Raw genomic sequence first — 27,884 nt, 5'->3', positions numbered from 1 at the left:
TGATATTAGAAGTGAAATCTCTCACATCTTAACTGTATATCTTTTTTCATATTCCCATTGTAGGTTTCTTATTCTCCAACGCCTTCAAATCGGTAAACATCATAAGATGTATTAATTGGAAAAATGACCATCCATAAAACAATAAAAAAAAATTTGTTTTATTGTTGTTAATGTAGAATCTAAATGAATATAATTACTCTCTGTAGTGCTGAGAAAAACCGGTCTCACTTCCATGAGAAGATCTTGCAGATTGATTGGGGCTCGTAACGTCTTGTTCCACATTCGAGAAGTTGGCCTTCCCTGTCAGCATCTTTATTGCTATTTGAGCTACTTCGGCAAACCAGTCGTCCTCCGGCAAAACACTGCCCAAAAGAAATAGTTTTATCGTTAGGGTTACACTGACCAATGCTAATTTACAATGGTGCCATTTGATTCCGAGTCCTTAAAGAGATTCCGAGGTGTCACCTATTGTTTACAACTATGTGCCTATCATTCTCGTCGCAAATAAGATTATGTTCAACTTTTCTCATCAGACGATGTAATTATATAGATAGCCAGTTTGTTTACAATCTTTCTCTTATACATACCTGTATGGATCTATTCCGGTAGCAGTCACTGCATCGATGGCTCGAGCAATGATGTTCTTTATAACTTGATGCAGATTCCGAGAAAGGTACCGGCCTTGCGATGTGAAAAGCAACACAAACTCCATATCCAAATAGAACTGCATACAAATTAAATAAAGAATTGTTCACAAGCGATATTGGGGGAAGGGGGAATCAAACTTTGGACTTAGGTGCGGGGATGAACGCTCTTAGTCAATTAAGCTACTTTTGTTCTCATGTATGTTTATACCTGTTGAAGGCCGAGAGGGCCTAATGGATTTGGCCCTTCAATTTCTGCCCAGAAGTTCTGATCATCTGAAAGCCACAAGATCACAGTCTCAGTCAGTCTCATTAGCAGGATAGTCGCAAACCTTTCCCTCCCTACAAAAATATCCGTTGCAAGGTTCGCCAAGGTTGTCAATTTTGTGAAAAGTTCCTGAAGTATCGGAGATGGGAACCATTCGGGGTCTAGGTTTCCGTCCATGCTGGTGTACATTTGCGCGTTAAGGCGCGTGTCCCCATCTTCAGTGAAGATGAGATCAAGGGCATGTAGTCTGCAGAAGCTGTCTCTCAACTGCTCGACCGAGCGTTGAAGCCTCCTCTTCCATTCCCTGCTAGGTTCCGGGACACGATTTCCCCTGTCCGAAGATCTTTTAGGGGTTTCCATTGGTCTATTAGCCTGCTGACCCTGCTGTAGGGGCAAAAGCTTCATAGCAGCTCGTGGTAGCAGCTCGTCTGCTAGCAATGATGCGTTTGCTAGCAAAGCTAGCTGTTGAGCTTCTGTCTCCGCCATCCTAACAAGTTTATGTCTTGATCCTTCCAAGTTCTCTTCAGTCTCCGCTGAACCAGGCACTGCATTCATCAATATAGTTACATACGAGTTAAACGCTTGTAAAATGCCTTCTAATGCCGGACCATCCAACTGCAGGGTCTCAAGCGGCACCATATCCTCGAGAAGTTCCTAAATCCATTAGATATTATTAGCACAAATTAGTAGTTCAGAAGCTATCTGCATAGTCAAAATTATGCCATTGCCATCTCGTTTTCCTAACGCCGTGATAGTGACAAATTGAATTAAGTTGGAAATCTCAGAAGAAGTACTAAAGTAAAAGTGAGATCAATGATCACCTGAACCATTGAATTGAATCTGTGAGCACTGCTTGAAAGCTTTGGCTGGTTTTGGCTCATAGTAGTAAGAGATGAAGTCGAACCCATAAGGCGTGAGCCTACCGGTGGATAAAGAAGCATCCAATCATCAGCAGCAGCTAATGCAGCACTGCTCTGTTCAATTCTTTTCAAGTTGGAGTACAATGCCTGCTCAAGGACTGGCCTGAAATGTTTCAATAAGACAGGAGAGAGGCACAACCCGCGATCTTCTAATAGCGAACAGTGTCCCAAGCATATATGAACACACTCTGCGGCAACTCTTAGACTCCCGGCAGCTGCTGATGAAGCCAGAACATGCCTTTTTAGGAGCTGAGCAAAAGCCTCGGTCTGTTTGACTGCCCAAGTGACAAGTTCAGATGTATAAGCGGGCTCCTCACTGAAAACTGCCAGGGAGTCACTTGCCGCTTGCGCAATGCTTGAGAAGACCAGTTGAGAAAGCGCAGCGATATATGCTCCGCCATATGAAGTGCTAGATAAGCTAAGACCTTGCATATTAGACTTCAACTTTTGATGGTGAGCATTGAGCAGCAACGTGTGTGAACGGGGACCATCCCCGAGCTTTTTGAGAGCTAGAACAGCTGGGCGAAGCTCAACGATACGCGTGGAAGGTTGACTCATTGTCTCTGCCAGCTGATCCATCAATTTTTGCCTCTGTTCAGTGATGGTAGTCTGCAGTGACAAGAATGCAGCTGAGGTTAATTTATTCCTGTCCTTAGCTTGTTGCACTATGCGTTCACCTTCGTCCAAGGCAGTTAACGCTTCATCCACTCTTCTTTCGGCCAATAGAACCTCGAGGGTGTCCTCGAATTCTCCTGACCAGTTCTCAATCTCAGAAAGTTCCTTACTTTCTACTAATATGTCCTCGTCATTTAAATCTTCGTTGCCAGTGGACAATGAATCAACTCGAGTTCCATCAGATAAACCGTGAACTAAAGTTGCCTGACTAGAGAGGAGATTTCTCATGGAAAGGAGTTGTCCCTCAAGTTCAGTGATTTCCCTCGATGTACTGCAAATGAACCAATACAAACACTTTCATGGTGTAATATGTTATGAAAATTCTAAAGTTCCAATATAAGGGGTGAGGAAATTGAAACCCAATTGCAAGAAGTCGGAAATACCTTCATGATTAAGCAACTGGCCTAATTCACGTTTATTAAAAAATCATCGCCATTACATTCAAAGAAAATTGTGCTCACTCACCGGATAAATGCCGGATAATTAGCGTAAACACTTTTACGCATTTCCTCTGCAGACGCCTTCTTCAGGTCAACAAGGTAAGAGTGGAGGTGCTTTATTTCCTGTCATCATCACCAACCTATAAACTGTAAGACCTTGTTTGTTGTGCTGCAGGATTTGGACTTAGGTGGAACGTGTTCACCGCTACCACAGTGTCCCAAACCACTAATACACTCCATATATACAAATAGTTCCGAATGTCATGGTACCGATGAACCCATTTCATGTAAGTCTATCTCACTAGGCAAATAGTTTCGAAAATAAATTACTGAGAACTAGCTCTAAATTCTTCACCATGCATCACTAAAACTATTAGTGAACACGATTAATTGCATAATTACGAAAATCCCATTTTGTTTTTCCTAATTTGTGAAGATTCCCATGCATTATTTTCATGAAAAATATGAAAATCAAGAGAGGGAGAGAGAGAGATTGGGACCTTCTCACTCATGGTATGACATTTGGTGGTGACGTAGACGTTGGGGTCGAACTGGTTGGTTTTAAAGGCCTTGAGGCGATCTTTGAGCGGAAGATTGCCTTCAAGCTCCCACGAGTCTCCAATGCTCGACGAAATCGATCCGTGTGAAAGATGTGAAATCGTCGTCGAGTCCATTGTTAATTACGATTAATTAATTCTTCTACGACGCTTAATTAAGCTGGAAACAAAATCAATGCGATGATTTCATGATTTTGATCGCAGAGTGAGAGAGAGAGGGAGAGATTGAAGTGGGAGGAGGAAGAGGAAAATGAGGGAGACAAAGGCGGGGAAACGATATGCTCATGCTTTGCAACCATTTTACAAACACGTAGGAGGACTCGCTTTGTTTGTTTTAGATCTATCATGACCATCTGTTGGCCTATAAATTGAATCTATCATAGCCGTTTGATCTTCACTTAAATGTTTTAGTTTTTTCATTTTTAAAAGGATGGTGTTATTGACGTATAAAATGATATTTGTACAAGGATTTTTTTTAGTACTAATAACAACACCTCTAATGTCGAGATTGTATATGTTTGAAAGTGTCAAAATGACTAATTGTAAGCGTTGCTAAGAGCGTTTAACAGAAAAATTAAAAAGTACTTGGATTTAATATGAAATTTTAGCGCTTTTTTTTTCTTATTCAAAAGATATCGACGGTGGGGGAATTTCAACGTGATTTTGATAAATGTTCTTTTGGGAAGCATTTTGTAGGTGTTTTTTTTTTTTCAAGTAAGAAATATTTCATTAATTGATATTATTCTAAACAAAGAATAGGGAAATACAAATACATAATTTATTCTTGATAAACATTCTACTTTCCCATGCCATTTATTTCTATATAAACATTTAACCAGGCTAGAAAAAGTATACTTAAATAAGCTTTTTCCCCAAATATAAGCTAGTAAATCAAAGTTCTAAAAACTTTAGAAAAATAATTCCCAAAATATAAAGCTAGCAGCCCATGACTTTACTGGGTTGGAGCAACGGCTTCTCAGTCACGGTCCCATCATTTCCGGCAAGAGCCCGGTACTTATCCTTCCTGGTGAACCCGGTGTATTCATACGAAAGGCTGGCCGCTATAACCCTCTGAATATAATTCGCCACCTCATGGCTCGACTTCCCGGCCCCACACGTCATCTCCGCCGGCAGCTTATTCAAAAAGGTCACCTCGTACGCCGGGCTCGGGTTCATGAAGAAGTAGAACGGGTCCATCCCTTTCCACCCACGTGCGGTGGTCCCGTGGAACATGCTCATTTTGTTGACCATCGCCACCGGGACCAGCTCGTCCGTCAGCTCCGCGAAAAGTGCGGAGAATCTCAGGAGGAAGGGTTCCCGACACGTGGTGCCTTCCGGACAGATTGCCAGGTCACCCTCTTCTAGAAGCTTCTTGATCATGGCGGCGTCGAGGGCCCGGTCGCGGTTGAGGCGGACGGTCTTGATTGGGGAGATGAACTCGGAGAGGCGGGAGACGGAGTAGGTGACGGCGGGAATGGGGCGGCCGAGGGCGGTGGAGAGGAAGATGGGATCGAGGAGGGTGCGGTGGGAGCAGATGAAGAGGACGCCGGTGAGTTTCTTGGGGGCGGGAGGTGGGGTGCCCTTGACTGTGATGCGGACGCCGAGGGCCCAGAAGGCATAGTAGACGAGCGACATGGGGAGGAGTGCCCCGGCTGAGATACGGAGGCAGGCGAGGAAGAAGCCGATGGGGAGCCAGAGGAGGGTGAGGAGCGCCACGAGAGGTGTTGGCTTTTGGACAAGACGGCCGTCGTGGAAGATTATGGGCTTTGGTAGCTTGTCATTTGTTACTGCTTCCACTTCTTGTATTGCTGGCACCATGTAACCCTCCTGCAACAATTTTTCACATTTACATGTTTTAATTAAATTTAGTTAGATGACACTAATAAAATAAAAAATAGAATAATTGTATAAATGTCTTATTGCATGAAATATTTTAGAATATATTAGTGAATTTGCATATATATATATATATATATGATTGAGAGTTAATATTAAAACAAAATAGTATTAATTAAAACGAAAAGTTAGCATGAAAATTGTCGAACCTTGCATAATTTCATGAAAGGAATGTCAGTGTGCCTATCACCAAGCCCAATCTCTGGCTGGACATCTCCAAAAGCCTTCTTAAGAGCATCTGCCTTCTTCTTTCCCACAAGCACACCAGGTGGGGAAACAAACCCAGTAGCCTTACCCTTATAAGTCGCCACTTCCGTCCCCAAAACCGTGTCGAATCCAAGAAAATCCTTCAAGAAAGGCTCCACCATGATCCTCGGATTTGCAGTAAGAATACATCTCTTTTCGCATGCAGAGAGAACGCGCCAAGACTCGGGGTGCAAATCGCTCGAGTAAAACTTAGGCAGCACGGCTCTGGCCACGGACTCGATCTCCGAAACCCTAACGCCGGCAAACGTTGCAAAGATGAGAACTTGGATTCCGGCTGATTCCGAGACAAAGTAGTAGAGGAGTCCGGCTAGTGGTGTAACTAAAAGCAAGAATAGGAGCCTCAGAATCCCACCAACCTCAAAGGCAATAAGAGCAAAGTAAGGGAAGGAGCTTCGGCCTCTAAGCAAAGTCCCGTCCATGTCGGCGACCACCGTGTGCTTATCCCGTCCATCCGATGTGCACTGATCAACCGTCGGGAACTTCGCCATAGTCATACTGTAACAACTTTTTTGTTGTTATAAAGTAAGTTAGAGATAGCGGATATTCGAACTCAAAAACTTTGTCGATACAAAATATGAAAGATGGTTCGAACTATGATTTCAAAAACTAGGGTTTAAACTTTAGAGTACTCTTTAGCTGATTTTGTTTTTTGAAATAAAAGTTGTACATGCTATATATAGAGAGAAGCGCAAAAGTTTATAAACTTTAATGCCAGGGTGTGCATTAAAAGACAGATTTTGCAATGTCATCAGAACAAGAGTGTTGTATGTCATATGTTATTATATAAGTAGAGTGAAATAAGACACGTTTAGAACCATATGACAATGTTTTTTAAACCAATCTTTAGTAAAAATGTAAGTAAATTTTGCAAAAGCACTTGAAGTATTTCTGACCAGAAGCACATAACTAGTATTTTTTGTATGAAGTACTTTAAGTGCTTATGAAACCCATAAACATTTTTTTTAAAGCACTTTCAGTAATTTTAAAAAGCACATAGAAATGAGTATTTTTTTTTTCAAAGTGTTCCTCAACTTACGTAATGACATATATAACGTATGTGTTCATATTCTGAGCACACTGAAAAATCTCTCGTATTAAAAGGGACAAATTTGGATTATGATTTAATTAATTTATTAGAACAATGAGAAAAAGGTGGCGTTGATAAGAGGGAACTTGGTTGTGCGCGGCAATTCGCTGCTGTCTTTATTTGTTTCCACCGCCAACTTCTTTGTCTTTGTGTAGTTGCAGACATATTACTACGTATACTGGTTTAAAAGCGAAGTGCGACTTTCTTACCAGATAACTGCTAACGTACATAATCAATTTAATTAATTTTTGGCTACTCAACATTCAACATGTAGTACACGTGACTTAAATCCAAAAAAATAATTTACTCGATTGTGACTCTCATCGATTCATCATTGACATGAATTTTAAGCCAAGGGAACAAATTCAACTTAATTAATTACGTGCATGATGCTGAAAAGTTTTTGGTTGACAAAGTGCAAGTGGTGGTTGATGGACCTGTCACCTGTGAATTCTTATGAGTATTTGAAACTAGTGTTGTTGGTATGTTGTAAATTGTGGAATAGGATCCTCTCCGATGGCATCCATCCGGATCCTTCTTCTTCAAAGTCCGGTCGGCATCATGACTCACTCGGAGCTGGTTATCGGCAAAAGCGTGGGTGTCATCGAAGTTGGCAACGTCGTAACAACGTACTACAACTCGTAGTTTTGAAATTGTGCTATTTTCGAAAAAACTCACAGATTAACTGAAGTCCGCATGGGGCATTGGATTGAAACCGAAAAATGAGAGAAGTAGCAAGGGAATTACCTGGAATTGGGAGAGGAATTCAGTTGGGCGGGTGAGATCCGGATAAGATCATATCCTGTAAATTGTAATAGAGTGCAAGTTGTACAGCCGACTCATAAAAACGCATTGCAATATAAGTGAATTGTAATATCATATGATAGTATAACGGTTATACCAAAAAGAAAAAAAATATTGTGAAGGATTTGCATGGTCCTTATTGGACTTGTATTCCCCAAGACCAAAGCCGGACCAATATTTGACAGTTTGGTTTGAGCAGTTTGGGCCTAATAAGCTTGATTCTTATTTTATCTTTCTTGGCATCTTATCAACCTTGTTAGCCGAAGTGCACGAAAAAATGTCATATAACTTGCGTCATACATAAGTTTATTTCTGAGCAGTTTAGCACAAACTATCATAAAATTCAGCCATTGTCATTCGATTAGTTGGTTCGATCGAATTGGTTCTTTAGAGCATTTACAATCATATTTTCTATTTTTGAGTCAAATTTTAATTAATGACATACCATTACCGCTTTGACTCATTGTCATTCTTAAGAGAGATTTTCAATGTGCAAGGAATATGGTATGGTACACCAAATGTTATAATACAAGTAATTGATACTTAAAAAAAATATTTTCAACCACTTATATTATAACACTTGATGTACCGGACCGTTTTCCTAGTACACTAAAAAAATTTATCTATTCTTTTAGCTCTTACTCTTATCTTTAATTTAGGGTGATACTATCCACACAATCATTGTTACTTTTCCCACGTACTTTATTAATTTATATTATTTGATAATTTTCAATTTATTTAATCCGACGACTGAAATTGAAATGAATGTGAAAAGGATTGATAAAAAAATGTGTGGAAAACATCACTCTTTTTTTGCAAAAAAAAAAAAAAAAAAAAAAAAAAAGAAGCTGACTTGGCCCCATAAGCAAATTAGTGGACTCTGATGACATAAATTGTCGGTCTCACGGGGATTTGTCCTTTCTCATCTTTTTTTTTTTTTTTGTTATTTTCTGTTTATTTTCTTGTTTGTTTTGGAAAGCTTTCACACTCATGGGCGAAAAGAAAATAATTGGAAAGTTCAAACTTTACAGCAAATAATAGCATAATTCAAGCTGTAATAATTTGGTTAATTAATGCATGTGAATGTGATTAGGCTATCTTATTGCTTAATTAATCAAGTGTAATAAAAAAATTTAGCCCCCATGGAATATGATACCTAGAAGGACAAAGACATGCCAAGATGTCGCATTCACGAAAACGATATCGGCCCATCATTTATCATGAATCAAATTCGAGACCTTGAATGCACGAGAGGAATGTTTTAACTTATACACTACTCGTATAATGCATTTTTTATTGGATTATCTTGGGACATTTTAGTTAAAATTGGTATATGAGATTTGCATAATTCTTCATTTTGATCATTGAGATTTAAAATCAATATAAGTCGTCGTTAAGTTTGTCCACTGTGAATCATTTTTGTATTTCGTGAAAAATCTATGTTGAATAAGGACCAAAATGATAAAAATATCCTCAATTTAATAAACAATACACCAATATAATTTGACAAAAATTAAGGGTATATTGTCATTTTCTCCTTATTTAACAAAAAAGTATTTGTAGAAGAGCCAAAATGATTGACGGTGGACAAACTCATGGACCAATTCTAACAATTTTTAAATCTCTAGGATCAAGTGAGAATTTATGTCAATCTCAGCTATGATTTTAACTAAAAAACCTTATCTTGCTAAAATCAAGATACTATTCTTAAGTAAATTATGCAAATGGATCGTTGGAAAATAAAAACGTTTTGGCTCACTTCAATAACTAGACATTGAAATGGAAAAAATAGTATCCTCTCTGCTTTTATTTCTCAACATGTTCTAACACTGAAATGCAAGTTTTCCATTCCATTGACCAACATGCCTATAAATACTAAGATATGTGGAAGGAAATACGCTTAAATTTACAGAATCTATGAAAAATATAAAACTTATTTGTAATCCTTCAAAATTTCAATTGAATTCTCGATATATATATTTTTAATACTATCTTAATTTTATTTGGAACTAAATTAGGAGACAAGTGGCACAAAAACAAGTTGGTGCAAGTGGAGCGCACTGAGGAATGAGGCGCACCACTAGCGGACCAACCAAACTGTGTTACTGTTGTACATCTTTGTTCAACTTCAAATCCCACGGGTGAGCAGCGGCCCCCACCCGGTGCAATCACGTCCTCAACGGTCTCACAAGTCCAACAGGATATACGATATCAAGTATTGTTTATGTTCATTTATTGTATATCAAGCGGTTAGTTTTTATTAAGTATCATTTATGTTTATTTTTAAATAAAAATATTTAAAATAATTTGTAATCGTACGATATATGATAAACGGATATAATTCACGAATTTCTGAAATTCTCACAAAGAGGATTCAGACTCCTCACAAGTCACACCCCTTCAATTAGTCAAGTTACTTTTGAACGAGAAGAAACATTTTGTATCAATATTTTAGACATTCTCCCTTTCAAAAACTACATAATCAAGTTACTTTACAAAATTCTTATGAAATTATATTTGCTAAATCATTTTTATAAGGGATTTAGACAAAAATCTTTGTTATGAATAAAAGAAAGAATAAAACTTCTACTTCTAAAATTAGAAAACGGCCTACAATTTCAACGTGTAGTTTTTTTTTTTTAATAAATAATATTGTCTATATTAAAATGAAGAGGAAGTTGATTAAGCCTTATAATAGACTAGTAATAATATGATTCAAATTTACCTTTAACGAGGATGAACCTAAAACATCTAACTCACAAATGAATATGAATACTCTTAAACCTTAGTACTAAGTGACAACGTACTTTTTTATTTTATATTATCCCTTTTAATATATTTTTTTACTATACAATAGGAACAAATCTCAAAAATAGAATGAAAAGTTGACCAAGAGTTGAAGAATATGTGGGAGCATGAACCACCTCGTATTCTTTCTTCATTACAAAATTTGAGTAATAAATATATTCAGTTAAAAAATTATGATAAATAATAAATTAATTACCAAAAAAAATACTCTAACCACGTGCCGACGCCACCTCGGACTTATTTTGGAAGCTAGTTGCGCAAAACGGCGCCGTTACACTCGTGGAGCGTGTGAAAGCAAATAAAATTTAGTTTCCCTTTACGGCATGGAAATTGAAAGGCGTCAAATTTGCCAAAGACAAATGTCTGAAAAATTCAAGCTCTCTCTCTGAAAAATATTATTTAAAAATCTACATCTGCATATTTACGAAAATAAATTCAAGCTTTCACTCTGTCACTGTGAGTGCGAATTAACCCTTGATTTTCCCCAATTTCTTCGAATCTAGGGTTTGCAGGAAGCAGGGGCAGCAGAGCAAACCCACTGATTCAGTGATCGTTCTATGCCCATTGTCCGAAACAAGCAGAAATTTTGAGGGGCATTGCGGGAATAAAGTACCCAGATGAAGCGAGGCAAGTTCGACTCGTTGCTGCCGCCGAGTCGACTCAGAATGATTCAGGTTTTTATTGGGGGAGTGATCGTCTACCTGCTCCTGATCAGCTTCGAAATCCCCCACGTTTTGAAATCCGGGTTTGAGTCTTCGGGTTTGGACGACGGGCTGTTCGAGACGCTGGAGGACGCATTTCCCAGAACGTTTTGGCTCGAGAGCGAGGAGGAAATGGGCGAGAGGGACGTCCCGAGTAGGCCGGCGGAGGACGCGTTTCGGGTCGCCGGCGGCTCGCCGTACCGGACCCCCCAGCTGCAAATGCGGGGGGTCAAGAAAGTTTCCGGCTTGGTGTTCGAGGACACTCTGTTCGGCGGCAATGTCAGTAAGGACCAAGTCTCCGAGCTTCATAGAACCGCCAAGAGCGCTTGGGCAGCTGGGAAGAAGCTCTGGGCGGAGCTCGAGGCCAGAAAGCTCGAGTCTGAACTGAAGACCAAGCCCGAGAACCGCTCTGAGCCGTGCCCGTACTCGTTTTTGCTGTCCGGGTCGGAATTCGAGTCCCGGAAACGGGTCATGGTTCTCCCCTGTGGGATGACTCTGGGGTCTCACATAACGGTGGTGGGCACGCCGAGGTGGGCCCACTCGGAGTACGATCCGAAGATTGCGGTGCTGAAGGAGGGAGACGAGGCGGTGATGGTCTCGCAGTTTATGATGGAGTTGCAGGGTTTGAAGAATGTGGAGGGGGAGGACCCGCCGAGGATACTGCATTTCAATCCGAGGTTGAAGGGGGATTGGAGTGGGAAGCCGGTGATCGAGCAGAACACTTGTTACCGGATGCAATGGGGCTCGGCGCTCCGCTGCGAGGGGTGGGGGTCCCTGGCTGATGAAGATACTGGTAGGTGGCTTCATTGTGTTCTAATTGCGTTGCTTAATGAATTGAGAAATAGGGGTCTTTGTGCTGCATTTAACTAAATGCTAGTTTGGTAGGTAAATAGTATGTTATATTAGATGTGTCTAACTAATCTAAATAAAGCGGTTGTGATTCGATTAATCAATGTTCTGATGCCACAGTCTGTTTCTTTTGTTTTGTGAAGTTGATGGACAGGTGAAATGTGAGAAGTGGATTCGTGATGATGACAATAAGACGGAAGAATCAAAGGCCACATGGTGGTTGAACAGGCTGATTGGACGAACGAAGAAGGTGACCATAGACTGGCCATACCCTTTTGCAGAGGGAAAGCTGTTTGTTCTTACCGTAAGTGCTGGTTTGGAAGGTTTCCATATCAATGTCGATGGGAGGCATATCACTGCTTTCCCTTATCGCACGGTGAGTACCCTTGTGTTGTGATATTGGCCTACACTGTAAGGAATGCGGAATATCATAAAATTTTATTTGTGGGTGACAGGGATTTGTTCTTGAGGATGCTACCGGACTCTCTGTAAATGGAGACATTGATGTGCACTCTGTGCTTGCAGCCTCCTTACCCACATCACATCCTAGTTTTTCACCCCAGATGCACCTTGAAATGGTTACTAAGTGGAAAGCTCCGTTTCTTCCCTATGGGCATGTAGAGTTGTTCATTGGCATTCTTTCTGCTGGGAACCATTTTGCAGAGCGTATGGCTGTGAGAAAGTCTTGGATGCAGCATAAATTAATCAAATCTTCGCGTGTTGTGGCTCGTTTTTTTGTAGCATTGGTAAGGAATGTAGAATTTGTGTTTTGTGCTTTGATAAACCAATCGTGCATTATTTCTATTCTATGTCAAATATTTACAGTATTCGGAATTATATTTTGACAGCACGGAAGAAAGGAAGTGAATATGGAGCTAATGAAAGAAGTAGATTATTTTGGGGACATTGTTATAGTTCCTTATATGGATAACTATGATCTGGTAGTATTGAAGACTGTTGCAATCTGCGAATATGGGGTAAGCTTCATAACAAGACTTCAATTGTCTTATACTTATTTTTTACTTGTGGATAATACTTAACATCGACGTTTGTGGTTGTTTACAGGTTCGCACGGTGCCTGCAAGGTATATCATGAAGTGCGATGATGACACATTTATCAGGGTGGATGCTGTGCTCAAGGAAGCACGGAAAGTTCGTGGATATAGAAGCTTCTATATTGGAAATATGAACTACCACCACAAGCCTCTTCGCCATGGTAAATGGGCAGTGACGTATGAGGTATGCATTATTCTGCCCTTCCCCAATGATTCTAAAAGACAATGTACACAAACTTGAGATTTATATACATCTTCTACTGTCTATAAGTCCTTTCTGGTCTTCTCTAAATCATTGAGTAATTCTGATCTTCTCAAGTTGTATACGTCCTTTAAATGTATTGCTTGGGATTAACATTCTCTTATCTGATTTTAAGGGCAATGCATACAACTTGTGATTTTTACTAGTTTTTCTTCTAATGCTTAGCTTTGATCTTTTGCCTCATGTTTTCTGGTAAATTCTGTTTGTGACGCCTCTTAGTTGAGTGTTGATGCTTTGGATTAGAGTAATATTTTTTCCTTCAAGGTGTTTAGAGATCATGTGTTTGTACTTTGTAGCAATCAAGAGATGAACAAATTTTTACTTAAAAAAGGAGATAGAGGAACCACTATTTAGAAATTTGACAGCCTTAGTATTCGTACCAAACTCTAGCTTTTATCGTGAATATATCGTTTGGTTTTCTTATTCTACCTCATTGTCATTTGCCTCATTGCATATGATGACGTATGCGACTGTGACTGGTGATTAGAATTAGATAGTATTTGCTATTTAGCTTCTGACAGTCAATATGTCATTTAACGTTGTCACTTTTTAGCTCACATTCATATAGAATTGATATATGGGTTGTGTCATGAACAATCTCTCATCCTTCATTTTCTTCCTTGCTGAGCTCCAGGAATGGCCAGAAGAAGATTATCCACCCTATGCAAATGGTCCAGGATACATAATCTCCTCTGACATAGCAAAGTCCGTCGTATCCGAGTTTGAAAAGCACAAGTTGCGAGTATGTGATGAAAATACTGTTTTTTCCTTGTTAGTGCGCGTGCAGGTCTCCATATCGTTAAATTCATATGTGTTGTGCAGTTGTTCAAGATGGAAGATGTGAGCATGGGAATGTGGGTAGAGCAGTTCAACAAATCCAAACCAGTGGAGTATGTGCATAGCGGGAAGTTCTGCCAGTTTGGGTGCATCAACGACTATTACACCGCGCATTACCAATCTCCGAGACAAATGATATGCATGTGGGACAAATTGCAACAACAAGGGAAACCCCAGTGCTGCAATATGCGATGACCAGGAATATGCATTGATCAAACATTTTTTTGCTTACAGTGTAGAGAATGTGAAAAGAAGAATACAGAGAAACAAGTTTTGCAGTCACAGTATCCCGCTGTAAATATCCGGTGGGGGTTAACTCTGTCCAAATTTTCGCACCTGTTTTACTTTCTCGGTCCCTCATTTACCGTCTTTACAATTGTAAAGAAGCTAGATGGAGAAAGTTACTGTTCTGTTCTTTAGAATCTGGCTAACCAGATATGGTGATGGAACAGTGGATTGCATTCTGGAGCTTATCTGTAAAGTGTTGCTACAGAAAGAGCCTCTGTAATGAAAGTTTATTCTTTCTTAGTGGTGATGGTGCTACAAAAAGGAGGAACCAAATTCCCTACCCTTCTTTCTCTATATGCCAATTCCTTTGGGTTTTTGAGTTCTTTATTTTATTTTTTGTATGATATCGGGGCAAGAGGACAGGCCTAGTGGCACACTGCCTAAACTAACTGACTTAACCCAGTACTGCTACGAACACTACGAGAAACCTCAACATTTTATAACAAAAAAAGTTGAATCTCAACATACTTCATATGATTCATAGAAAGGTCAAACCTCAACTTGCATTTGATTAGAACTCTAAAATTCATCTATGAAATTTCACAAGCTACAATATCAAAGGCAATAGCCAAGCCAAGCAATAGATTAACCAAGTCCCTGCAAAATAAAGATAAATAAAAAAATTAAACATAGACTTAACGTAGCTAAGTTGACTACGGTAGTGGACTTCCCGTTCTTTCCTCCGAGTTTGAATAAAAAAATGAAACACAAAACCACATAAAGGGAAAGGGAGAGATTGAATACGTACCAATCTGCGACGATCGAAGCCTTGAACCATAGTTATAAGAAGCTCCAAAGAAGCAATCATTGGTAGTGTTGATCCCATTCGGACAATTACATATAAACGAGTTGTAATTACCATAATACCCACAAACCCCATTACTCCTCTCACAATTAACACACGAGTCCGGATACTCGTTGTTCAGACTGAACTTGTATTTGAGGGCAATCCCGTAGTTCCAACCATTTGGGTCAGACTCATGTTCGTTGAAGCTGTAAAACCCTGAGTAAGAACTGCACTGCAGCTTCTCCAAATCCATCTCGAAAGCCGGCCCGAGATCCACCGGCGTGTAAACGCAACACGTGGATATCGGGAGGTTGATCGTGCTGATCGCCTGGCACGAGTACAAGAAGCTGCAAATCGGGGCACCTTGGTTGTCACATAGGGACACTTTAGAGTTGTTTTTTTGGTCTCTGTATAGGGAGTTTTGCTGGAAGACTGGAGAGTTGGAAAGCGAGCAGTCGAGTAGGGCAAAAACGTTGTCGTCTTGGAAACTGAAGGGTGCGTCCCAGTCTAGGGAAAAACCTTTGGATTGTTGGTTGCATGAACATGTTGACATGGAGAGGTCTGAGATGTACATAACTTTGTTTGTGTAGTCTATGTTGGTGATGGGGTAGGATCCGGTGTGGGTTGTGAAGATGGGGCTTCCCTGGCTGCATGACACGTGGGGGTTGAAGCGCAGGTCGCCGCAGCCGGGGTCGCTGCCGAATGGGAACCTGAGGGGGAGTTTGCCACAGGATCTTTGGCAGATTTGGGAGGAGATGAAGGTGAGTTGGAGGAGGAAGGTGGAGAGGAAGATGATGGAGAGAGTTGGTGTTGAAGGAGAGCTAAACTTCATATTGTTGTGAGTTTGGAGGGGAGAAAATGATAAGGTGTGAAGTGTGTGAAGTGAGGCCTTGGTGTGTGTATATATATTATGAAGTGGAAGAAGAAAGCTTAGAGAGTTTACACTTTTGGGGCGGGGGTTTTTCGATAAATAAAACTACTTGTATCATCTTAACTGACATCTAATTAGCGTAAGATATATTCAACAAAATAGTATGCTAGACGATCAGATGTGATGATACAAATATTAATATTTTGCTGAGAGTAAGGAGCATGTAGTTTGAGATGTTATCAACGCTTTCGATTTTTGGCTGGCAGTAGCTTATTTGTTTTGTTTTTGTTTTGTTTTCTTTATTCCAGCGAAGTAGAGGAAGTACATAATCGAACTTAATACCTCAAATACAAAAATAAATGCTCATAACCACTTAAACTAGAATATTGGCTAGCTTTTGATCTTCTATGATTCTCTTTTCCCTATTAGCAGATGCCTTTGTTCCCTCTGCCTAGCATTGAACTGATTTTGTTCCCTCTGCCTAGCATTGAACTGATTTTGTTCCCCCTGCCTAGCATTGAATTGATTATCTGTTTTTTTATAAGGGCTGATTTGGTATTGATGTGTTTTGAAAAAAAAACTGTTTCTGCTGTGCTGTAAAAATAAGTTCATTTTTGCTACTTCACGTTTTCAGTTTTTTTTCACCCAAAACTGTGAAAATAAGCTGTTTTTAAGTGTTTACCAAATATCTTTTTGAGCACAGCTTTTTTTTTATACACTTTTTATAAAAGCACCTTAGTACCAAACAAGTACTAAATCTCTTGGGATTTTGTTTAGTTTCAATTCCCAACATATATTACCAAGCAAGTTTTACACTCCTCGAATCATCCTTTTGGTTATATATAAGAATACAAGTTTATATCTTTTTGCCTGCTGAAGGGGTTGCACATTTTTCACTATTTATCCATGCATGCATCTGATACCACGTACATAAAAATATATATAATTCGTATCTAGAGTCTAGAGATCATGTCACGTCCATTATTTTAAGAGACTCCACAAGAGATCTCGAACAATAAGTTTTAATTAATCAAGACATGAAGTAATAAGCTAATAACCATTTGATCTAAACAGTCCACGTGCATTTCCTTGGTCGACTTGCTTATAAGTTAATAACTATCCACTTGCTTCTCTGTATGAATCACTTATGCTGAAAGCACTTTATTAAAAACACCAAAAACAGTTTTTAAAATTCAAAAATATTTTTTGTTTTTATGTCAAACACCGCATTAAGCACCTGAAATCACTTTTAACTCTTTCGAAAGCATTCCGAAACAGAATATGGATTTTTGTGTGTTTGAGATCCCAATACGGCTACCCACCTACCATACCCTTTCGTCCTCAAAACAAGCGAAGCCCCAGCTTTCTATATATTTTTTGAATTTCCATTCACAAACTCGGCTTTTTGATTGGAGCAATGAGTATATATTCCTACCACCACCACTTTCAGTCCCAAATCAGGAAAAGAGATCAAAAGCATATGTTCTGGAATGAAAAAATGGGGATTGAAAATGAAGTAATGATGATCTCTCCTTCATTTATTGAACTTTCCAATTATTTAATCATCATCATCGACATTATTTGTTGGTAGCGAATTTTAATCTTAATTAATTTCCAATAATATATGTAACTGGGGCATAGTTCTGATGGTAGGATATCCAAATTCAAATTGTTAAGGACGAGTGGTGAGTTACCCTAATGGATACAACTTTCTACCGCAACTCACTGTATTTTGGATTCATATTTTTCTTTTCTTTTAAAAAAATATAAATTAGTATAAAATATCACTTAGAAATAAATAAATAAACAAAATTGTTAAGGTGTTGTAACTAATTAAAAAGAAATTTCACATTAAACTTGTAATCATTCATTAATTATAATCCCCCTCAACAATTCATGTGCATATTCCACCAAGCATTGCTTCAATTAAGGAGTTTTTTTTTTTTTTTTGGTGCCAAAATTTTTTCCCATATTTATTTATCATTTTGTTACTGACTATTATCAGATCCAGCACAAACTTGATTTTTAAATAAATATTTGAGAATATTAAAGGACCTGATTATAACTGAAGTCAACTTAGACGGTGAAGAACAATTCTTTCCAACGCTTTGGCTTGAGACATAGCCAGACCTTTGTTTGCTAGATAAAACTGAAGGCATCTAACATGTGGGACCTTCCATGTGAGATGGTGAACTCATCGTGGAGATAACTTACATGCAATTAGAACGTTATAGCAACGATCTTATGAGTTTATCATACGATGTTATTTGTCTACGTGTTTTTATTTTTGGTACGGTGATATTCTACCCTAAGAGTAAAAGGGCCAGAATCAAAGTTAATTCAATGACTTTGCCACAATATTTAGGTATCAAACTTGCCATTCAAGTTAGCCAAACTCGAGACCTCCCGTATACAATTAGAGCAAATTGGCATTTCATCAAGCCTTGGTAGGCCTAAAATCATTTGCAAAGTTATATTGCACGCCCATCGACATATGCCAATAACTTTCAAGTAAGCATGTCGACAGATACCAACATATGCCGAGTGAGCTTATCAAAAAATGCCTATAGCAACACATAGTTCAAGGGAATAAGGCTAGCAGATACCCTACTCAGCACCCATAGAAATAATTCGTCAAGCAGTTGAATGATAACTTTAGAAGGCATCTCAAATTTTCAAATGACAGCCCTCAACTCTTATGTAAAGGATTTCTAAACTTTGGGCCCGGCTCAAGTCTTTTGGTAATTACCAGCTTCATTGGTGCCATTTAGTTAACCCAAACATATAGGCCCAATAAAATATCTTTATCCAACATTGTCTCTCTCACTAAAACACCTGTGCTGTTCTACCGGAGGAGGAGAGTGGAGGCCGAATGAAACTCGAGATACCCACCGGCAACAGCCATCCTCCTGAAACAAGTTTTTGGAAGTTCGAAGCTTTCGAGCTTCTCGGAGTCAATCACCTTTAAGGTAACACCTCTCATGTTTCCCAGCTTCGAAAGCTTGTCACTCTTTGTCACCTTGTTGCATTTTACTTTTCGGTTTTAAGTACTTTTTATTGATTGCTCACCAAGTGTTTGATAGAATGCGTGAACCACCTTTAATTTGTTTTAGTTAGTGACAGATTGTGGGTGCGAGTGTGATTAATTTTTGAACGTTTTATTGGTTTCAGAATCAATGTAAATAGTAGCAACTTGAATGGTTTTATTGGTTTTGCAAACAGAATTTGTTCATTGTTCAAATACAAAATTGCAAGCGTTTGCCATGCAAGTGTTCTACTTTCGTACCGCTGTATATTCATATTTCAGCAGTATATATAGAGGATTGGAAGAAAGTTGATTATGAAATGTATGCTTTGGTGTATAGGCAGTATATTTTACAAAGTTTTTATACGTTGAGTGTTTGTGTTTAATGGTTACTTTACAGGTGATGTGATGAAGCAACCTCGTTGCTTTGGTTCTTCTAAATGGAGGAAAGCTGCTGCATTAATAGAAAAGGGTCCCCAAATTTTTTCTTGATGGGTTCCTCTGATAGACATGAAGAGGCGCGCCATCTTGTCAGTCTATTGTTTTCAGATCTCCTATCATCGGCCCTGCTTAAATCTTGGTTTAAATTCTTCTCTATTCGTTTTTAGGAGATGTTTAAGTCATGGAATTTCCTTGGGATCAACACATACAAGGCCTTTTCCTGACTATTCCCCCAAGAAACCTACCATCAAAGATGCCGAACTTGTACATCTCATCTCCACCACAATTAAGCTTCGCTGCTCTGAGCCTTTTCGCAGTATTCTGAAGCCTTACGAATCTAATTTCAGGTCTGACCATCTTATTTGGGTTCTCATGAATATTAAGAATGACTATAAACTAGTTCTGGATTTCTTTGACTGGGCATGCTTACGAAGGGACCCATCATTAGAAGCCCGTTGTGTCGTTGTACAAATTGCTGCAGCATCAAAGGATCTTGAAACAGCGCATGAGCTCATTCATAATTTTTGGGCAAAACCCAAGTTAGATGTTGGTCTTTCATTTGCTCACTTTTCTGCTCGGTTGATATACACTTACAAGGATTGGGGTTCAGATCCCCATGTGTTTGATGTTTTCTTCCGGGTCCTTGTTGAAACTGAGATGCTCAATGAAGCAAGAAAGCTTTTTGATAAATTGTTGAGCTATGGGTTGGTTATCTCTGTTGATTCCTGTAATTTATTTCTTACTCGGCTATCAAGCACCTTTGATGGGATTGAGATGGCAATAAAATTCTTCAATGAATACCCTGAAGTGGGTATTCATTGGAACACCACATCATACAATATTATCATTCATTGTCTTTGTCGATTAGGGAAAATAAAAGAGGCCCACCATTTACTCCTGCAAATGGAGTTGAGGGGTTGTGTACCTGATGTTGTAAGTTATAGTACTTTAATCAGCAGATATTGTTATGTTGGAGAACTGCAGAAGGTTTTGAAGCTCATAGAGGAAATGAAAATAAAAGGATTGAAGCAAAATTCCTATACGTATAACAGCATAATACTCTTTCTGTGTAAAACGGGTAAACTATCTGAAGCAGAAGGGTTACTGAGGGAGATGATGGTTCTGGGAGTACTTCCTGATAATGTCGTCTACACTACTCTAATTGATGGATTCTGTAAGTTGGGTAATGTTCCTGCTGCATATAGGCTATTTGACGAAATGCGGGATAGGAAAATAATCCCTGATTATATTACATATACTGCTATTATTCATGGATTTTGTCAAATAGGGAAGATGACAGAAGCAGATAAGCTCTTCCATGAAATGGTTAGCAGAGGATTAGAACCAGATGAAGTTACTTATACAGCACTTATTGATGGTTATTGCAAAACAGGCGAGATGAAAGAGGCGTTTTCTCTTCACAACCAGATGGTTAATATGGGACTTACCCCAAATGTTGTCACTTATACGGCATTGGCTGATGGCCTTTGTAAAAGAGGGGAGGTAGATGTAGCAAATGAACTTCTTCATGAGGTGTGCAAGAAGGGCCTTCAACTTAATGTCTGCACTTACAACTCAATTGTTAACAGCCTTTGTAAGTCGGGAAACATAGCGGAGGCAGAAAAATTGGTGGAACAAATGGAGGGTGCAGGGCCCTGTCCTGACGCTATTACTTATACCACTCTGATGGATGCATATTGTAAGATGAGGGATATGGCTAAGGCTCAGAAGGTCCTGCTTGAGATGCTCGATAGAGGGCTTCAACCTACAGTTGTTACATTCAATGTGCTTATGAATGGATTTGGTATGTCAGGAATGGTGGAAGACGCTGAGAGGCTACTTAAGTGGATGTTGGAGAAGGGTATAGTGCCTAATGCGGCAACCTACAATTCTCTCATGAAGCAGTACTGCATTAGAAATAATATGCGTACTACGGCGGAAATATATAGGAGCATGTGTGCTGGTGGGGTGATTCCTGATAGCAACACCTATAACATTTTGATAAAAGGGCATTCTAAGGTAAGGAATATGAAAGAGGCATGGTTTTTGCATAAAGAAATGGCAGGAAAGGGATTTATTCCCACGGCAAGTTGTTACGGTGCACTTATTAAGGGTTTTTTCAAGAGAAGGAAATTTGCAGAGGCAAGGGAACTATTTGAAGAAATGAGGAGACATGGTGTGGTTGCAGATAGAGAAACATACAACATTTTTGTCGATATGAACTATGGAGAAGGGAACATGGACATTACTCTTGATCTTTGCGACGAAATTATAGAGAATTGTCTTGTTGGCAAGCCCAAGAATGAAGAAACTAGCTGAACTGCTCTCCTGGAGAGAAATTATCAGTTTTAGTTCCTGCGGACTCGCATCTGGGATATTATCATCACGGTAATTTTTCTCATTAGTATGATCCAAGGATATTGCACAGCCTTTCTGAAATGATAATGTTGAAATGTTAGTAAGTTCATAATGGCATCATTTCTAGACATTTTCCTTTTACAAGATGAATCCATCTGTGCACGTTGTGAGCTACAACTCTTTGTTAACCAGGGACCTACGTATGTACCTGGCTATCGAACATTTGATATGAAATCAAAGATAGACGAAGCCGGGCCCTAAGGAATAAGATGTCCCGTAAACAGATCCAAGCAATCTCAAGATGGCTATTTCACTCAAAAGTTCTTCCGTTGGCTTTCATCACTGCCCAAATGTTGTGTAAACACACCCCTCCTGGTATGTGTGAATTTTTCTTCTTTCATGATTTGGCATGAAACCGTTGGATGCAGCTTAGAAGTGTTATGTCAGCATTCTTCTGATCTTAACTACTTTGACTGGGTGCAGCAGTCTTGGTAGAGTCGGAGGGTGTAAAAGCAGAGAAGATGCAAAAGTGCTTGCATTTCAGCAGTCTTGGTAGAGTCGGAGGGTATAAAAGCAGAGAAGATGCAAAAGTGCTTGCATTTCAGCAGTCTTGGTAGAGTCGGAGGGTGTAAAAGCAGAGAAGATGCAAAAGTGCTTGCATTCCGGAAAATGAGCAAAGAAAAAGGTTAAGCTGATACGGCATTACCAGGGGCAAATCGCAAATACAACCGCTTCAAGGGCCAACTTAACAAACAAGACAAACCAACAACGTCCTATTCCCTGTCTGAACAAACAAGACAAACCAAAAGTAGGTTCAAGTTGAAAACACTGAACCTGAACACCCCTTCAAAGACGGCATCGCAAACAGATCACGACATGTCAGGCGGTTAAGTTAAAGTACGTGACACTGACAGCAAGTAATAGGTTCAATTCATTGTCAACTTATGTTAAGTTTCTCCCAGCTATCCATACTCGATAACATCGCTAATAAATAATCCAGTGTTATGTGTTTTAACGTTCTCACATTACATCGTATTATTGACTCGGAACACCTCTATCATCGTCTTGAAAAGTCCATCCAAGTCTCTTTCCACCCACACAGTGCCACACCTATTGTCATTACGTTCACACCAACACCTTTTGTCATTACGTAAACACCAAACACATTCACTTTCGAAACCTCTTCATAAATCCTCCTTCTGCTTTCACCTTTCATGCACATTCATAAATAACAGGAACCCCAAAACACAGATTTTGCATTTGCATTTTGAGAGCTTTCCGAGTTCGATAGAGAATCTGAATCATTGATCATGGCGAAGAGCGACGTGAAGGTTTTGGGAGCGTGGCCGAGCCCATACGCGATGAGGGCTTGGATCGCGCTCAATATCAAGTCAGTGGAGTATGAGCTTCTTGAGGAGACGTTCGAAGCCAAAAGCCAGCTTCTTCTCCAGTCCAATCCAGTCCACAAGAAAATCCCAGTTCTCATTCATTGTGATAAGTCCGTCTGTGAGTCTCTCATCATTGTGGAGTACATCGATGAGGTTTGGGCCTCAGGCCCGTCGATTCTCCCTTCTGACCCGTTGGATCGCGCTACTGCAAGATTTTGGGCTGCCTACGTCGATGAGAAGGTAAGTGCATGGTTTTTGTTCGTCTCCTTAATTTTTAATTTTTGCAGGCTAATTTCGTTCATTTATTAAATTTTGTTTGGATTAACCAGTTAAATGTGAGGGATTATGTTGCTCTTTGTTTTTTTTTTCTATTGTTTTTCCATTACTTAATAAAATATGTTTAAAGGGATTTGTTGATCGTCTTTCTCTTTAATATGACTCAAATAACATCTGTTTCGAATTACTTATAGAATGATTAATAGTGTTTTTAGAAAGGGGCATTTTGATATAAGTGCATTGTTTTTCAATTTCGTTGATTAAACATTTGTTTATTTTAAGAATTTGATTGAACATTTATTTTCTATAATTTTATAATAGGTGTGATTTTTTTGGTCAAATTGTAGGTGCGCTTTTTTTTTGGTCAAATTGTAGGTGCGCCTTTTTTTTGGTCAAATTGTAGGTGTGTTTTTTTTTTGGGTCAAATTATAGGTGCGTTTGATTATCTATAATATTGGTACATTTGATTTTATGTAACATTTGAATTTCTAGTACATTTTTGTACTTTTAAATTCTAAATGTACTAAAAGTTGGTTTGTTTATTTTCAAATGTACCGTAAGTTTAAATACGAATTTAAAATTCATAGATTGTAGGAAATTAGTTGTTAGCTAGTTTAAGTAGATATATATACACATGTATCTCTATTAATTAACGAAACCCTCTTTGTCAACTAAAAATGGGTGAAAAGACAACTCAGTTTTCTATTACACAAAAAAAAAGATGGGCAATAATGTAATTTCAGATGTCCAAATTTTACTGTTTTTATTGAAACCTCACTACAGATGATGTTAAAATATCTCTAATTTAAAATTTAAAAAAAAATAAAAACCAAAAACAAAAACCTCCCATTCCTCCCATGTTCTCTCTCTCTCTCCCTCCCTCCCTCCTTATTCATATAAATAAAGTATGCAGGCAAATGCTAGTATATTAAATAAATAGAAAATTGTTGCGTTGGCAATTGATCAAAGCTTCTTAATCAAATTTTGTAAAAATAATTAATTAAGTTGGAAAAAAATGTGGGGTTTCTAATTACTCCTTTTAGAAACACAAAAGCATATATGCATACTTCTTCGTACAAAAGAATTTTCCAAACAAGCCCTAAAATATGTTCACTTTTGTAGATATTGTTGAATATTTTTTTTTTTGTAGAAATGGTTTTTTTTTTTTTTTAACAAACTATAATATCTACACCAAGGGGGAGGGGGTGAGCTTAGTCTCACAATGTGCTAGCAATAATATAGTTCAAACTCGTCTTTAGCGAGAATCGAACCTAAGACCTCTCACTTATAAGTTACAAGTGAAGAGGAACACCACTACACCATAGTACTAAATGACGTAGAAATGGTATTGAGTGGTAATAGTTTAGTTAAAATGAAACAAAGAGAGAGAGAGTCCTATGAATTAATTTTTATACCACTTTTTCTTTATTTCTCATTACATCGTGTGTGTGATTAGGGAAATAGAAAAACCAATGAGATATACAACATGAGACGTGCAAATTTTTGTCGAAAAGCACTGTACACGTAGTTGCACATTTATGGTGTGTTTGTTTGCACTCACTAGCATTTATTAGACTGGACTGGACTAAGTGGGAGTCTAGTCCAGTGTTTGATACAAATGAAGACAAGTTTTAATGACACTCACCCCGACTAAACGGGACTAAGTAGTTCGCTAGGGGGTCTTAGCGAGACCCCTCGAAATCGGCATGACTGCTAAGCCCAACTCCTCCTGCTTCGTTCCTCCTCGCTTCGCCCTCCCATCAACTTGTTACTCGCAAGATGTGGAACCCAGGTCATATATACAAACTCTGCTCTGCTTCGCCCCTATCATCCACCATTTTCAAACCCATATCCCACAAAATTGGAAACAAAAGGCAAAAATTTATGCAATATTTTCATTTTCAAAACTAGATCCAAATCCAAAATTTAGAACAAAAAAGCGAAAAAAAAATACAAAATCGTTGTGCGTCTGAAACGCTCAGCAACTCTGCTCACACTCCACCTAGTCCAGACTCCCTGATCGCAGACCTTTGCTATTGACGCTGGAGAAGCAGACCCATGAATACCCAAATGACCCAGACTTTGAATGGGTTTTAATTTGCCAATTAGGTCCCAGAAAAATTAGGAAGAAAAGAGGGAGATGAGCAGAGAGAAATAGGAAGAAAAAGATGGAGATGAAGAGAGAGAGAGGGGCGAAGAAGAAAGAGGAAGAAACATAGGGAAAGGGACGGAGCAAACTTGGAAAGAAATGGGGAGATTAGTGGAAAAGAATTAGGAATGGGGATGGACGGTTTCTGGAAAAAAAAAGATAGTGGTAGTAATAAAATATTACTAAATATGTATTAAATAATATAAAATATTAATAAAATATGAATTAAAAATATATTTGTTATTGTCCAGCTTTTTAGCCCGACCTTGCACCAAACACTTCACTAAATTAGTCTAGCTTAATCTAATCTAAGCTAGTTCAGCTTAGGGTGGGTTCAAAAAACAGAAAATCGAACCGAACCAAACCGAATTCTTTTGGTTTGGTTCGGTTTTAGTGATCTAGAAACCGAACCAAACCGAATTAATTAAATTAATTTTCTTATTTAATTATTTGTTTTCGGTATTATTTTCTAAACCCAATGTGTTGCCAAACTTTAAGCTCAAAATATTAAAAAAAGGCCTATAAAAACTCTAAACCCTAACCTATTATTTATCCCCCATATAAGGTTCCGGAACCAGACCTCTTTCTGAAGTACCTACATCTATCTCCATAGCATTGTCTACTTCTGTCCCAGCTTTCTTTTCCAAATCTACTCTCATATAACATGTAACAGAATCCATAAACATTTCTTTCGGGTAGATTACTTGGGTAATTTGTGATGGAAAAGAATCTAACACACACTAAATAAATCCACCCACGCATTACTTTTACTAATCAAGTTGTCAACATGCAGTTACAAGCAAACAACCCTGATCTTTGAACAACATCATACAATTTAACTTTTCTATGTCATTTGTACGATTTTTGTGTTGTGAGGTTGTTAGTTTGGACTTTGGAAGACTTGATTGATGATTTTAGTTCAACTTTAAATGTTTATTTTCATTGTCTTTGATTCTAGTTAAAATGCTTATGTTATGATTGTGTTGGATATGTTAAAATTTAAAATTTCAATGTTTTTCATTTTTTGAAAAAAACCGAACCGAAAAAAAACCGAACCGAAAAAAAAATGAACCGAACCGAACCGAAATTTCGGTTTGGTTTCGGTTTTGGCAAAAAACCGAACCGATTTAAACCGAACCCAACCCTAGTTCAGCTTAGTTCCTGAAGCTAATCCAGTCTGAAATAGTCTGGTGCAACAAACGCACTCTTATTCTAATTAAGTAATGAATTCAAATGGGTGCAGTGGCTTCCATCGCTGAGAGGCGTTGCTGCCGCTGAAGGAGACGAGGCAAAGAAGGCAGCAGTCGAGCAAGTTGCAGAAGGGCTGGCTCAAATGGAGGAAGCCTTTCAAAAGACCAGCAAAGGCAAGGACTTCTTCAGTGGGGACAAAATTGGGTACCTGGACATTGCATTCGGGTGCTTCTTGGGGTGGCTCAGAGTGACAGAGAAAATGAATGGGGTCAAACTTCTGGACGAAGCAAAGATCCCAGGGCTGGCCAAATGGGCTGAGAAGTTCAGTGCAGATCCTGCTGTGAAGGATGTTATGCCGGAGACTGACAAGTTGGCTGAGGTTACTAAGATTCTTAAGGCCAGATTGAGAGCTGCAGGTGCTTCCAAGTGATTAATTAGTGAAACATATCAATGGATCTTGTTGTTTAAACTAGTGATTAAGAAATTAAGTCGGATGTATTAGACAATGTTGTAGTTTGGTAAATTGGAAATGGATCATCTCCAGATCCCTTACTTCGTACAAAAGAATTTTCTCATTAGTATGATCCAAGGATATTGCACAGCCTTTTTGAAATGATAATGTTGAAATGTTAGTAAGTTCTTAATGGCATCATTTCTAGACATTTACCTTTTACAAGATGAATCTATCTGTGCACGTTGTGAGCTACAACTCTTTGTTACCCAGGGACCTACGTATGTACCTGGCTATCGAACATTTGATATGAAATCCAAGATAGACGAAGCCGGGCCCTAAGGAATAAGATGTCCCGTAAACAAATCCAAGCAATCTCAAGATGGCTATTTCACTCAAAAGTTCATCTGTTGGATTTCATCACGGCCCAAATGTTGTCTAAACACACCCCTCCTGGTATGTGTGAATTTTTCTTCTTTCATGATTTGGCATGAAACCGTTAGATGCAGCTTAGAAGTGTTATGTCAGCATTCTTCTGATGTTAACTACTTTGACTGGGTGCAGCAGTCTTGGTAGAGTCGGAGGGTGT

The 27,884-nt window shown here is 38.8% G+C and overlaps 6 protein-coding genes across 8 annotated transcripts; 3 read left to right on the top strand and 3 right to left on the bottom strand.

Moving 5' to 3' along the window:
• Positions 1–89: 89 nt before the first annotated feature.
• LOC103451890 (exocyst complex component EXO84A) lies at positions 90–3,773 on the bottom strand. Its single transcript, XM_008391328.4, has 6 exons — positions 3,448–3,773; positions 2,973–3,070; positions 1,734–2,778; positions 856–1,566; positions 588–724; positions 90–362 (listed from the first exon to the last, which is right to left on the bottom strand). Exons 1-6 carry the CDS (start codon positions 3,619–3,621, stop codon positions 194–196), a joined length of 2,334 nt encoding a protein of 777 aa, XP_008389550.2. The 5' UTR covers positions 3,622–3,773; the 3' UTR covers positions 90–193.
• Positions 3,774–4,228: 455 nt separating this feature from the next.
• LOC103451891 (glycerol-3-phosphate acyltransferase RAM2-like) lies at positions 4,229–6,303 on the bottom strand. The gene is made up of 2 exons (XM_008391329.4): positions 5,550–6,303; positions 4,229–5,331 (listed from the first exon to the last, which is right to left on the bottom strand). Exons 1-2 carry the CDS (start codon positions 6,159–6,161, stop codon positions 4,441–4,443), a joined length of 1,503 nt encoding a protein of 500 aa, XP_008389551.1. The 5' UTR covers positions 6,162–6,303; the 3' UTR covers positions 4,229–4,440.
• A 4,387-nt stretch (positions 6,304–10,690) lies between these two features.
• Positions 10,691–14,598, top strand: LOC103451892 (hydroxyproline O-galactosyltransferase GALT6-like). Its single transcript, XM_070810699.1, has 7 exons — positions 10,691–11,860; positions 12,060–12,292; positions 12,372–12,662; positions 12,765–12,893; positions 12,982–13,155; positions 13,868–13,975; positions 14,056–14,598. The coding sequence occupies exons 1-7, from the start codon at positions 10,984–10,986 to the stop codon at positions 14,263–14,265; spliced, it is 2,022 nt and encodes a 673-aa protein (XP_070666800.1). The 5' UTR covers positions 10,691–10,983; the 3' UTR covers positions 14,266–14,598.
• Positions 14,599–14,810: 212 nt separating this feature from the next.
• Positions 14,811–16,277, bottom strand: LOC103451893 (uncharacterized). Its single transcript, XM_008391331.4, has 2 exons — positions 15,107–16,277; positions 14,811–14,955 (listed from the first exon to the last, which is right to left on the bottom strand). Exons 1-2 carry the CDS (start codon positions 15,975–15,977, stop codon positions 14,906–14,908), a joined length of 921 nt encoding a protein of 306 aa, XP_008389553.3. The 5' UTR covers positions 15,978–16,277; the 3' UTR covers positions 14,811–14,905.
• A 3,274-nt stretch (positions 16,278–19,551) lies between these two features.
• On the top strand, positions 19,552–22,863 carry LOC103451894 (pentatricopeptide repeat-containing protein At1g05670, mitochondrial-like). 3 transcript variants are annotated; one of them, XR_011574407.1, is made up of 3 exons: positions 19,552–21,870; positions 22,033–22,215; positions 22,327–22,863. XR_011574407.1 is itself a non-coding variant. In XM_017336697.3 (1 exon), the coding sequence occupies exon 1, from the start codon at positions 19,552–19,554 to the stop codon at positions 21,799–21,801; it is 2,250 nt and encodes a 749-aa protein (XP_017192186.2). In that variant the 3' UTR covers positions 21,802–22,863. The 3 variants fall into 3 exon arrangements, 1 of the variants encoding a protein (XP_017192186.2); XR_001791860.3 differs by having other exon boundaries at positions 22,324–22,863; XM_017336697.3 differs by having other exon boundaries at positions 19,552–22,863.
• A 287-nt stretch (positions 22,864–23,150) lies between these two features.
• LOC103452346 (glutathione S-transferase U17-like) lies at positions 23,151–27,480 on the top strand. Its single transcript, XM_029091626.2, has 2 exons — positions 23,151–23,468; positions 26,897–27,480. Exons 1-2 carry the CDS (start codon positions 23,151–23,153, stop codon positions 27,272–27,274), a joined length of 696 nt encoding a protein of 231 aa, XP_028947459.1. The 3' UTR covers positions 27,275–27,480.
• The last annotated feature ends 404 nt before the right edge of the window (positions 27,481–27,884 follow it).

Source organism: Malus domestica, chromosome 13 (assembly GCF_042453785.1).
Source record: "Malus domestica chromosome 13, GDT2T_hap1".
In the NCBI taxonomy this organism is placed as follows: Eukaryota; Viridiplantae; Streptophyta; class Magnoliopsida; order Rosales; family Rosaceae; genus Malus; species Malus domestica.
The sequence above is the reverse complement of the archived record's forward strand: the minus strand, read 5'-3'. Positions and strand labels throughout refer to the sequence as shown.